We start from the raw sequence: 13,416 nt of genomic DNA on the forward strand, positions 1-13,416 counted from the left end.
TGTCGATAATATTATTATATTTACGATCGTTCTCATTAAAGACGATAACGATAATCTCTGAATAATAATAATAATCTGATAAGTTCAACAACTTGCACTGTACCTTAAGGTACACCTCTAGGTTTATTATGAATCCTTTTTGCTTACTCGTCGCCTTTCTCGTAATTTTGTAATAATCGTTGGTAGGACGACATGGTAGGAAAGAGAGACTGGTCTGGTGTATGAAAAATCGGCATAACGATAATCATGCTTTTTTTTTCTTTTTCTTTTTCTTTTTTTTTTTTTTTTTTTGAAGAGAGAGACCGTCGGGAGTGGCATCATTAAAAGGTATATCGCGCACCGTCATCAACAACGCAATATATGTATGTAAGCCTGTATTCTTGCCATGGAGCATGATCTACGTAAGTAGAGAAACTTTTACGGAAAAGCATGAGCCTATCCTTGACCGGGGGAGGGGGAGGAGGGAGAAAGGGGAAATCAAGATAATTCTAATCAAAAATATACGAAGAAGAAAAGAATTCGCGCATTCTGATAATCATTCTAATTAATTGTCGAACGATTCTAAAGGCAAAATAATTTCTTTGAGATCGCTTAATATATCGTTAAATATCTATTTACAAGGATATTCATTTATTATTATTATTATTATTATTATTATTATTATTATTATTATTATTATTATTATTATTATTATTGTTATTATTATTGTTATTGTTATTATTGTTATTATTATTATTATTATTATTGTTGTTGTTGTTGTTGTTGTTGTTGTTGTCGTTGTTGTTGCTCTTTTTTATGTTCTTGCGCTTTTCTTCCCTCCTTTCTTTCCTTTTTTAGGCGTGTCGATAGATTTAATGCTAGATATATAAGCCTGACGTATCTCATAAGCTTCCTCAAGCTGAACTTTCCGTTGAGAGAAATTCTCTTCGTGAGAGTTCCACAATTTTTTATATTTTCTCACTTGCTCAAACGACCAATTTTCCAATCGCTGAAGAAAATTATCATAATCCAGAAAGAAATTGGAAATATCGGCATATAATTGTTCATTTAAAATTTCTCTTTCCGAATTAGTTCTAATTCGAGATATTTCCAGTTTTTCTTCCGACTTTTCGTACTTACTCAAATCTAATATCGGTAAATCGAAGCTACGAGATCGTGGATATTTCAAAAACCTAATAACAATTTTCTCTGTTAACGACGATCGATCACAAATATTCGATTCTCGAATTTTTCGTCTTCCCATACGTTTGTTCATTTCAGTAGATATTTCTTTCTCTATGTTATTTAAAGAAATAGAATGTAAACTGTAAGTGTCCAAAAAAGTTTCTCTGAGTTCTTTACCACGTTGAAGTCGTTCAGGATTATCCTTCGACCATGATTCTTTCAAGGATATTATTTCCTGTTCTCTTCTTCTATCTTGAATAATCTATTTAATATAAAGATGAATTTTAACGATTCGAAAAAAATATCTCTTATAATAAAATCACCTCTATGCCACTATTAACATCGATGATGGTTTGAAATTTCCAAAAAGGCGAATCCAAGTGTTGATCGATCTGCTGCTTTGAATTACGTTTCATTCTTATCATATCGGATTTTTGTATTTTAATACTCGAAGATTTTGTTCGAACTGGAACATTTCTTTTCTTTGTCTTTGCCTCTAATACCTTGAAAATATATTAATTATACAATCTTTTTATATAGTTCTACATTATTAATAATTGATTTCTATACATACTTACCACTGACCATTCAGCATCAGTTAATGGCCAACTATCATCAAGGACGAATGCCTCGATGTAATAAGTAGTACGTGAATTTTCTATATTTACGTTTTCTTGTTCTAATCTCAAATATATAACTGGGACACATAGAACAAATCCACCCTCGATTTCTAATAAAACATTATCTTTATCATCGATGATTCTTAATTTCATTTGGGCCAATTTGTAAGAGATCGTCAATTTAAACGACAATAAACTGTCACGAATGATATTGACGATCCATTTGGAAATTAAATTCATCGAATTAGGTATATAAGTGTTAAATGTTTCTTCAACGATTAAAACGGGTATTTTCGTGTCCAAAGAAATGGGTTCCTTGTCAGCTAATTGATAAAACATTGGTTTTCCCTTAATTGTAACAAAATGAAGTATCCATTCCGTGTCTTCTGATCTTTGATTATCGCACCAGCCATAAGCGAAGAGCGTGTAACCGACTGTCGTATGCGGATAATTAGATGGAGCAACGTTGTTAATGAGTCTCCATATTTCTCGACCGGTTTCGTTATTGAATAATCTCAAATTGTAACTTGGTAAGTTTGTAAAAAGTTGTATCGTGCCAAAGATCGTTTCGTTTTCTTGAGCATTCACAATTAGTCTCGTTATTGGAATCCATTGATCTGGTTTAACGTTTAACAAAGTGCCTTTGCATTCTTGGATCTGGAACAAAGTATGATATAATAAAAACGTATGTTTTTTTTTTTTTTTTCTATGTACATCCATTAAAATTACTTGTAATACGTATTGAAAGTCCTTGGAACAAGGATAAGCTTCGTTAAATTTGTTATTTTTTTGAATGACCTTTCTCAACAAAGTTGACGCTAATGACTCGTTATTAGAATGATCGAAAAGTTCAACGATCATCAAGAGACTCGTTAAGATCTTTGAGTGATCCTTGTGATTGGAATTGTGTCGCTCTTTATAACGCTTAACGATCACCATCTTAAAGAATGCTTGAATGATGGTAGCTGCTTGATTATAATTTATTGATATCATTTCGCCAATCGATTCGTTTGAATCATTTTCTATAAACGATGACGTTTCTTGAATACCATACAAAATCGACGAAGTTCTTCTATGTTCGAAATCGATTGTAGGATTTAGAAAAAAGATTCTCAAAGAGAATAAAATTTCAGGATGCTTTTCCAATGGGAATATCTTTTTGATCGAATCCAATAACTCTTCTATGAAATACTCGTGTATTTTCTTGAAAAAAGCTCTATCTTTTTTGTTCGAAACGTTTGTTAAATCTGGCATATAACTTTGATAAAATGTCTTCAAACTCGAGAAATAATCTTTACTACCGAAACTCAAAAATGCTTTAGCTATGGAATTGCTAATGTTTTTAACTAAGACATCGATTCTCACTGATTCCGTCCTCATTAATGTATGTATTCTAAGTCGATCGCCAACGTAAAAAATTGTGTCAGATAAAATCGATACGAAACAACGTGACTCCGAACGGCAATAAATACGCAAAAGATGTCTTCCTGGTTCTAATTCCAGTACACTCGACTTAGTGCCAGATGTTGAAATGGATATAAGTGCTCTTGATTCGGTCTCCCTAAAGAACCAACTGTGTCTTTCTACAACGAGATTACTCCCATCTTCAGATAATAATCTTATCGATATCGAATCACAAGTCTCTTCTTCGTTCGAGACAAGATTCGAAGATAATCGTTCTTCCATGGTACTAAAATTTATTAACAAGAACTTCTCCTCGATTGAATCGCAAAAGAGATATAACGGCTCGTTTCTCGATGATTTCATGGTTCTAGGCCAGGCATAAGTATTCATAAATTCTATCGAATCATCATGAACCACGTCGGACGGTGGACTCTTTTTACTACCTTTCTTGGTATCTTTTTTTTGTTTCTTCGATGGCAATTTTATGTTCTTTTGATCATCCAGTAAAAAGGAATCTGACATTCTTAAATTATAACCAAAATATTCAGGCTTATAAAAGAGTTGAATGACTTTAACATAAGATGCCATTTTATTGAAATCACACCAAAAACTATTGTCATCGATCTTATCTTCCTTTGCATTTTTTTCAGGAGACATTACTTCCTGATTTTTTGTTTCCTTTAAAAATTCATTAACGAAGAAACGTTGATTTTTCCTTGGAAAAATTCCTTCCTTGGATTCTCTCAATGAACTGACAATTTTTAAACAACGTATAGGAACAAAATATTCAAATGGATCGAGCAAACCTCGATCGATCGCCCAATTTATCCATCGATATTTTTTCCATCTTGGTAATGGTTCTTTTATCTATGTAATAGAAAAACATCGATACATTTCTAAGAGTTCTGTTTCTCCTTCTCCCTCCCTCCCTCCCTCCCTCTCTCTCTCTCTCTCTCTCTCTTTTTTTTTCTCTATTGAAGTAAAAAGTATATCGTAGAGAAATAATTTACGTCTTTAGGATCCAATGGAAGATCACGCGATTGAACGACATGAACCAAATGGCTCCAGCAAGGCGACAAACCGGGCACTGTCTCGGGCTTGACCTCTTTCATATCTTCCAAATCGAGAAACAGCGTGATAGGTCGAGGTTTATCAGGAAGTTGCAACCCTTTAACGCCTCTTCGAATTCTTTTCCCTTTTTTGCTCGATTTTTTTTGCTCTTCTTCATCTAGACAAAAAAAAAAAAAAAAAAAAAAAAGAAAAAAAAAAATATAGATATAAGTCTTTAAAGGGTGAATAATCGCGTTTGATCATTTTTCAAGTTTTATTTTTATTATTCTTTCTTTTCTTTTCTTTTTTTTTTCAATAAGATCTATCAATCGAAATACCATGCTTCGAGACGATCATTTGTTTATCCTATAAAATTCGTTTAATGATGACGAAAAGAAAACCAACCAAGCGTTACGTTCTCCGAGTTAGTTCCTTCCTGCTTCCATTCGAAGTGTTCCGCATATTTCACTAAGAACTCCCACTTGTCTCGAGGGGAAAGATGAACGACGTTCAAAGACAAACAGATCCATCCTGTCAAAACCAAATGGAATGAGTAGACAAAAAACGTACATTTATATATAAACATATATGTATATACATATGTGTGTGTGTGTGTGTTCTATAATTTTTTGTTGTACTTTTTCTTTTGTAGAAAAAAAAAAAAAAGATGAATATTTTTTATTAAGCTAAAGATTAAATGGAGACAAACGAACAATTGTTATTAATAAAATAAAATTATTTGTATACGATTATGTAACATGGATTTTAATTTTATTGAAGGATATTAATCAAATATAATTATATGATAATTTAATATAAACAATTACGATTTAGAAAAAAATAAATTCGAGAACCTTGATTCGTTCTTTTTATTATTTTTTATATTATTTATTTAAAAATATTAATAACAAATCAAATATTTCTCTTTTTTTCTTACGTACCAGTGAGACAAGAAACCGGATTAAAATCCACAATTTCTCTTTCTTGTGTCCACGTTAACGATGCAATTTTCAATAAAGCTTTTGCCAAAAGTAAAGGCCATAATTCAAAATTATTATCTGTAGTCGGTAAAAGAGGATTACCATCTTTATCGACGGGTATGAAATCATCTATCAATATTCGACGCCAGCATCCAAGAAAATAAAGACGTACGATATATTTTCCTAATTAAATATTATATCTATTATAATTTATAAATAATATATTCGATAGATAAAATATTTGCAATTTGCATTTACCATTTGGATTAATAATTGGACGATGAGACGCACCATGACCAGCTTTATTATTCGAATAAATGTGCATCCAACCCTGCCATTTTTCTTCTCGTCCATTCCAAATAAAATTATCCGTTTCTCCGCTCACTTCTAAACCATTTTGCCCGCAATATTGTAGATTTATTAAGCTCGAAATAAACCATCTGATGAACTAAATTATATTCGTATATGTCATTGAACTCGATTGTAAAAATCTTAACGTTTTAAATTCTTATAAATATTTTTCTTGTCCCATTTTTTTTTCTTTTCTTTTTTTTTTTGTTTTTTTTTTGTTTATAAAAAGCTGATAAATTTCAACGTACTTCACTGTGCAACAAATGTTTATTCCTTTTTATTAAATCAGGATATTCTTTAGTAATTTTAAAGACAGTTAATGGTTCCTAAAATTAAACGTACTCGTTTTAAATTCAAATATATTAATGAATATTCAATAATTTAATATACTGTTAAATCCTTTAAATAATTCGAACGAATCCATTCATATGGTTCTAAAGATAATGGCATCGGTGTTGATTCTGTATCGAAAAATAATCCGTCGTCGCCATCTAAATTATTAATAATATAAATTAATTATGACATTTTATTTTACACCCTAATATAGTTAATAATATATTATAATAATTACTTTGTGGTAAAGACCATTTTTCATTATTTAATTCCGTATCTTTCCATTCTTTCCAAGGTATAATATTATTTTCCTTCAAATAATCCTTAAAATCCGTATCTGTTAACTTTTTGGATCTAACTGAAATGTCCATTTGTGTTTAATTAACTATACATATATATATATATATATATATATATATATATATATATATATATTATAATAATCATGCAATGTAATTATTTTTCGTAATTAAAGACACTTAAATATTCCGAGAACAACGCATTTTTGGAAATAAAAAAAGATTTGAAATAAAAGTAATTTGATTTGATATTCGATCCTGTTCGATTTTATTCGATACTATGCGATTCTCATTTAATTCTTTCATTTCCAAATTTTTTTTATCGAAATACAAATGAGATAAAAAATTGTTCAAACAGAAGTTATTCGTTTTTTCTGAGGTAAAGGGGAGGGGTTAGTAAAATAAGATAATTCAAGAATTTTAGATTTCCATATAAAAAAAAAAAAAAAAAAATTATAAAATTTGTTCGAAAACATTCATCAAATCAAAAATATTGTTTATGATATTCTTTTAAAAAATCTAACAATATTAGTTTCAAATTATCTTCTTAAAAATGTGTCGTTTTTGAAATATTTCCAGTATCTCAATTTAAAAAACTTAATCTATATTTAAACAAACATATATACATATACATATACATATATATATATATATATATATATATATATAACTTCGCATTTGAAAAATGTATATCTTTATTATTCATTCAATTTGTTATACACGTCTATATTTGTAAGACAGTGGAATGTATGTATATATCTACACTGTAGAATAAGAAATTTGAATTTTGTTATTAAAGAAAATCTATAAAAAAAATTCTACATTAACGTAATCGTAGAATTGTTAGTACCTAATATTTATTATCGCAATTTCATTTGCGATAATAAGAATAAAAATTGATTAGCAAAATAATAAGAATTATTACAAGAGTAATAAAAAATTTTACAAAAAATAATTATTATTATATTAATATTAATATTAATATTATTATTATTACTATTATTATTACTATTATTATTATTATTATTATTATTATTATTATTATTATTATTATTATTATTATTATTATTATTATTATTATTATTATTATATCAATATTATTCGCTTATTCTACTAGCTTAATGATTGTTAATTATTGTTAACTGAACTAAATAGGGATAATAATGATCAAATGATCATCTTCTTAACGAAAACTACTATATAATAGCTATCATTAAGTAGCAATGTTTCCCTGTCATTGAATCACCATTATATCAAATTAAGTTTACATATATGCGAAATATATGTTTTAAATTACGATCTATCTTGCCATTTGTATATAAAGAGTTCTTTAAAGTCTTAAAGCTATACATGTGTATATAGATATATAGTAACAGTTAATTCATAATAAACATTCTAAGCAATTCATTGCTCAAATTAGAGTAAAACTTTTCTATATGAAATGTATTTGTTACTTTGTCTCTCTTTCTCTCGCATAAATTTTAACTTGTAAATGTATACGATTATTTAACTATGAAAATAATAATTATTAGATTATTTCAATCTTATAGAATTATTCTAAACAGAGTTTTACCAAAATATATATATATATATATATATATGTGTATGTGTGTGTATCTTTAAACGATACACAATACACGATACATTCAATTTGACATATTCGGAATAATCTTTGTTCGATTAATAGCATCTTTGTAACAACAGAGGACTACATACTGTAGCAGTAAAAGCGTTTTAATAATTATATGGAGAAAAATGTATAATGTCTGAATAACAGGATTTTGTTATGTTCTACAACACGTTTAGATATACATTTAAGCGCGATCAAACATTATAACACTTAAGTTATCTTATAAAACGCTTGAACCGTATGAAAATTTCAAGCGTTAGACAATCGATTAGGGCCATAAAACGATAGATCTCTTTAATGAATTATTATCTAATATGTATATCCATGTAAATCATGCAGTCAAACGTAATGTAAGCTTGATAAAAAAATATTAATTATCTTCCTTGATCAGGACTTTGTCCTATTTGGAATTCCTGATGTAGTCTTTTTATTCATACGTGTCTGTGTGTAAAATTAATTTCCCTTTTTTTTTTTCTTCTTTTTTTTTTTTACCAAAAAATGCATTTCTATTATACTTTAATAGCAAGAACCAGCTTGCTCTATAGCAGCAAGGCAAAATAATTTGAAAAATGCATTAGGTCGAAATGTACAATGATTTTCAATATTTTATCAATTCTGGTCAATTAGAAAAATCCAATTCATTTCGATAAATTTGAAAACAAATGATTTTTGTTTTGTTTTGTTTTGTTTTGCAATGTATCGACAAATCTTTTATGAGCTTATTTTAATGATGGTGCCTTAATTGTTATTCCATTTACTTTATCTTACTTTTTTCACATTATTTTGGCACAAATTTTATTAACGATATTTCTTATAATTCGAATAAAATTACGAATTATTTCTTTTAAAGAAATAAAATATTCTTAAGCATTCGAGTTCGAAGTGAACGTGTAAAAAAAAGAATTCACGAGTCCAACTATTCAAGACTCTATTTGTGTATATTATTTAAATACTTTAAGTATATCTATCTCGTACTCAAAAGATTCAACATCCTTTGGCATAGATACAGTTTTCTAAATGTATTGTTTGCTCAACTAATCATCTGTGCTCCAGTATTGGCAGTGCTTGAGAAATTTTAGGCATTTTTTAAAAGCAATACCTTAACACATGATTCCTAGTTTCTAATATAATTAATTGTGTTAGATTGCTAGATTTAAGAATATGCAAGATATATATATATATATATATATATATATATATATATATATATATATATATGCATTTGATATTATGTAAACAACTCCAAATTATTCCTAGAAATAATTCAAATTTGTTGTTGTATTAAATTTGGCACCATATATGCTAAGCTCTCTGGCGTATAGGAATGATAAAACATAATATGTATATAAATGTAAGTAAAATTATTGCATATTTATATATGATAAAATTGATACGATGAATAAAGGGCCTGATATCAATGGACGGTGTATTAAATCTCGTCATTTTCAAATCAAACAAGATCTGAGAAACAATTTGTATGGAGAGAGAGAAAAAAAAAAGAAAAGAAAGGACTAAAAAAATATTGAATATAATATATAAATCAAAATAAACCTCCATATATATTAGAGATCTAATTTCTCTTGTATAGCAAAAACTTTGAATGAAGTTAGGTGAGATTATAGTGTCATAACTCGGCATTACTCCTTAAAATCGTCAATTCCTATTATTACAAAATTTCCGTATGCTTTTAACATATTTTTCCAGGTCCGGATGCGCGTTGATCTTCCATGCGTCCAGCTTGAAGTCTTTGGATCAAAGCAAATAAATCTTCTTCTGGTACTGTAGAACCAGAGTGAGTATTTCCATTAGATCTTGGATTTCTCTCTTCTTCTGCATCTTGTAACGAAGAAGCAGCTGGTAATGGACTACGTTGATCTTCTAAACGTGAACCCTAATATTATTGTAAAATTAATTGAAGAAATATATATTTATCGATTAAACAAATTGTCAAAAGTCAAATGTTAAAGTTTCAATTTGTATCTTAAAAATCAAACGAGTTCACAAATAAATTTTAATTGATATAACATACCTGACATCTTACAAGCATTTCAATAAACGAATCATCAGCATCAGCATGTGCTTGAGCAGATGATTTAGCTTGATCGTTTCCATTAGTATTTAAACCTGGCAAAAAGGGTAAAGTAACACGTTGTTCGTCCATTCTTTTACTTTGCATTCCAGCAATTAATTCCATCAAATCTTCTCCGTCTCTGAACGAGCAATAAAAGAAACAAAGAAAATGTATATATATACGTGTATATATAACAAGTAAAAAAAGAATATTTAATACGACGTAATACGTGTATTGAAATTATTCATACTTGTCATTTTCAGGGGAAATACTTCTAACTTTTGCGTTACGATTTACATGAAGAGCGCAACGTTGATCGTCCATCCTACCGGATTGAAAACGAGATAAAAGATCAAAGAAATTATCTTCTTCTTTTTGCATTAATTGTGCAGTAGCACTACTGGCAACATCTGGCAATGGTTCTATTGGCTCCTTTTGTTTTCCATCGGGCGTAAGCTAAAAAAAAAAAGGTACTCTACATAAGTTTTCCTTCCCATTCATATACGTTAAATTAACACTGTCATAATAAATGTATTCAAATTTTTTAATTAATTTTTTATTTAATAATTTCAACCTTAATGAGATCTAAATTATCCATGCTCTGACGACGAAGTCTATATCTCCCAGGAGAAGAATTATTGTAATTTGATGCTGCATTTATAGTAAGTTTATGCATTTGATTTTCTTTATTATGTTCTTGTCCTTTTCCTAAGCCCAAAATTTTTTGTAGATCATCAACATTCATTTGTGCAGTAGCCTGACCCATTGGATCCTCTAATTCTTTCGAAATACTCAAATGTAAATTAGCATAATGAAGTGCTTTTTCATGATTGCCCATAGCAGCATAAGCATTGCCTAATGACCAACATGCACGTCCTTCGCCTACACGATCCTTTAATTGTTGAGCAATTCCAAGGTGCCATAAATGATATTCTATAGCAGCTGGATAATCACGAAGAAGCGTATACGTATTACCTAAGGAATAGCAAGCCTGTGCTTCTACTTCCCTATCACCTAACTCTTGTGCAAGAACCAAAGTTCTCCTATAAAAATTATAGACAATTGTTTTAATTTAAATTATACTAATATTACTGATATAATAATATTTTTAGTAAATGGAATACGTACTTATAATGCTGAGCAGCCTTTTCAAATTCACCAAGGAAAATGTGAGAATTTCCTAAGTTACTGTTTGCCCTTCTTTCTGCTGCTTTGTCACCAAATTCCTTAGCAATTTTTAATCGTTCATTGTGATAATATATAGCCTGCTGAAAATCTCCCAATAGATAGAAAGTATTACCTAGATTGCCACAAGCTCTGCCTTGTGCAGCAGAATCTTCCAATTCTCTCATAAGTTCTAAATTTTCCCTGTATGTCCATCATTTTTTTTTTTATATATATGTATATATATATATATATGTATAGGTTTCAAGGATTTTTTAAATTTAATTTTAATTTATTTGAAATATTCTTACTCATAATATCGTACAGCTTCCTGCAAACACTGTCTGATATCTTCAGAAAATTCTCCAGGATCATGTTGTCCTACTCTTCCTGCTTGCTTTCCTTTTGCATGATATACATTTCCCAAATTATATAAAGCTCTTCCTTCGCTAAGCTATATACATATATATACATATATATATATATATATATGTACAATAATTGTATATTCTACTTAATGCTTTAATCATCATAATTACATTGTAAATAATGTTTTAGTTCCTACCTTATCGCCAATTTCTCTTGATATCTCTAAATGTCTTTTACAACATAACATAGCTTCATCAAATTTTCCCATGACTTTTAATGTATTTCCTAAATTACCGCTTGACTTTGCCTCTCCTAATTTATCTCCCATATTTCTTGCAAGTGTTAGGTCCAATTTATGATATTGCATTGCCTTTACATAATCTCCAAGATAAAAGTACGCATTGCCTAACTGGCTATAAATTGCACTCAATATTCTTAGGTCATCCGTTCCTGCTTGAATAGCAGCTTGAAAAAATGCAACACCTGATTTGCAGTCTCCTGCCTTACAGAGACGTTCTCCTTCGAGTGCCAACTCAAGGCACATATTCCACCTTTCATTGTTCTAATAAATAATAATCAATAATTAAACGTTAATCTATATAAACTTAAACGCTAGTTAATAACCTATATAACGTTTATATGATTATATGCTAGTAATGTATAAGATATTAGATTAAATTAATTAGATTAATTTAGATTAAATATGGACATGATTGATCATCTCTCATAAACTTTAATTCAAATGATAAATACATGCAATGTTATAATAAAATTAAAGAGGTTATGTACGACAAAACTGAAAGATCCTTTATAATAATTTATATACGATAATTTAATTATAAAAATGAGACTGAAGGAGTTTATTAAACATGAGTCATAGTATGAATAATCCTCTTAATAAAAACATTTTACTTACTTGTCCTTCCGATGATAAATTTTCGGCACTAGCACTGAGCGACATCGCGTCTCTATTCCGTCTGATATTCTTAAATAATATTTTTGTAAATAATTATTCCCTATTATTTTGAACGGGCAACAAATAAGGTGGGTCTTATATATGTATATATATATATATATATATACACACACACACATATATATACATATATATAGTATGGCACGTTTTTATAAATACTATTGTCGTAACTCACAACTTTCAATATGTATCATGATTGTTATACCGATGATTTAATTATCAATCCATTTCTATTAATTTAATTACATCACTTTTTATTACTTGTATACATAGGAAGTTCTACAACCTCTCCCCTTTCAGAATGCAACTCAAAGAAACTTATCTATAGTGAAGTGAGCGTCTAACAGCAGTGATTCTCAAATAAAAAAGCTTGCAACGTTTCAATTGTAAATGTTACTACGCAATTTTGTCATGTCATACAAATCTTCTTATTTAATATTACTTTAATATAGCAAATAAATTATAAATCAAATTATCGATATAATTATACAAATTATGTTATATTATTTTATATTATACTCTCGAAAAAAAAAGAAGAAAGAAAAAACATCGAATGAAAATAATTTACAACGAAGAATGAGAGTTTGAGTGCCGCTACATCTGAACAAATGGCGCTTAGTTTAATCATTCTATACGACATATGCGTCAATGGAAAAAAAAAAAAAAAAAAAGACGAAACACACACATACATACAATGTTATTGAGCGTATTAGAAAGAGATAGAAATATTTCAAAATAACCTATTTTTTCAATCACTACTTTTGCAAAAGTTTATAAAAAATATATCTCTCACGTATTTATAATAAAACATTAAAAACCTTCAATATAGAAATATTTTATTCTTTATTCTTCGCATTTTAATATTTTCACGAAAAATTTATTGTATATTGTAACAAGTATGAAAATGAGTTTTCATTTGACGACTAAAATACATTAAGACGATATTTTCATTAATACTCGTCGTTGATTCGTCATTCGATTTACCAATCAGAAAAGCTTTTAATA

At 28.7% G+C, this 13,416-nt stretch overlaps 2 protein-coding genes across 2 annotated transcripts; both read right to left on the reverse strand.

The window, feature by feature from the left end:
- Positions 1-761: 761 nt before the first annotated feature.
- Positions 762-6,273, reverse strand: LOC118445815 (androglobin). Its single transcript, XM_085658823.1, has 11 exons — positions 6,141-6,273; positions 5,960-6,060; positions 5,818-5,895; positions 5,477-5,666; positions 5,180-5,401; positions 4,644-4,769; positions 4,199-4,416; positions 2,514-4,055; positions 1,743-2,441; positions 1,488-1,667; positions 762-1,426 (listed from the first exon to the last, which is right to left on the reverse strand). Exons 1-11 carry the CDS (start codon positions 6,271-6,273, stop codon positions 794-796), a joined length of 4,122 nt encoding a protein of 1,373 aa, XP_085514949.1. The 3' UTR covers positions 762-793.
- A 2,755-nt stretch (positions 6,274-9,028) lies between these two features.
- On the reverse strand, positions 9,029-12,745 carry pins (G-protein-signaling modulator pins). Its single transcript, XM_035875832.2, has 9 exons — positions 12,587-12,745; positions 12,352-12,420; positions 11,632-11,997; positions 11,378-11,520; positions 11,031-11,270; positions 10,477-10,945; positions 10,153-10,358; positions 9,861-10,041; positions 9,029-9,722 (listed from the first exon to the last, which is right to left on the reverse strand). The coding sequence occupies exons 2-9, from the start codon at positions 12,394-12,396 to the stop codon at positions 9,519-9,521; spliced, it is 1,854 nt and encodes a 617-aa protein (XP_035731725.1). The 5' UTR covers positions 12,397-12,420; positions 12,587-12,745; the 3' UTR covers positions 9,029-9,518.
- Positions 12,746-13,416: the final 671 nt, after the last annotated feature.

This window comes from Vespa mandarinia, chromosome 8 (assembly GCF_050613455.1).
Source record: "Vespa mandarinia isolate Hongniang chromosome 8, ASM5061345v1, whole genome shotgun sequence".
NCBI classification, from domain to species: Eukaryota; Metazoa; Arthropoda; class Insecta; order Hymenoptera; family Vespidae; genus Vespa; species Vespa mandarinia.

Coding starts and splice junctions, on each gene's coding strand:
- LOC118445815 (XM_085658823.1), bottom strand. CDS start 6,273: ATGGACATTTCAGTTAGATCCAAAAAGTTAACAGATACGGATTTTAAG. Junction 5,896..5,959: donor ATTATTTAAAGGATTTAACA/GTATATTAAATT, acceptor GTTTAATTTTAG/GAACCATTAACTGTCTTTAA. Junction 4,056..4,198: donor TTCCATTGGATCCTAAAGAC/GTAAATTATTTC, acceptor TCTATTACATAG/ATAAAAGAACCATTACCAAG.
- pins (XM_035875832.2), bottom strand. CDS start 12,396: ATGTCGCTCAGTGCTAGTGCCGAAAATTTATCATCGGAAGGACAA. Junction 11,521..11,631: donor CAAGAGAAATTGGCGATAAG/GTAGGAACTAAA, acceptor ATATGTATATAG/CTTAGCGAAGGAAGAGCTTT. Junction 11,271..11,377: donor GAAGCTGTACGATATTATGA/GTAAGAATATTT, acceptor ATGGACATACAG/GGAAAATTTAGAACTTATGA.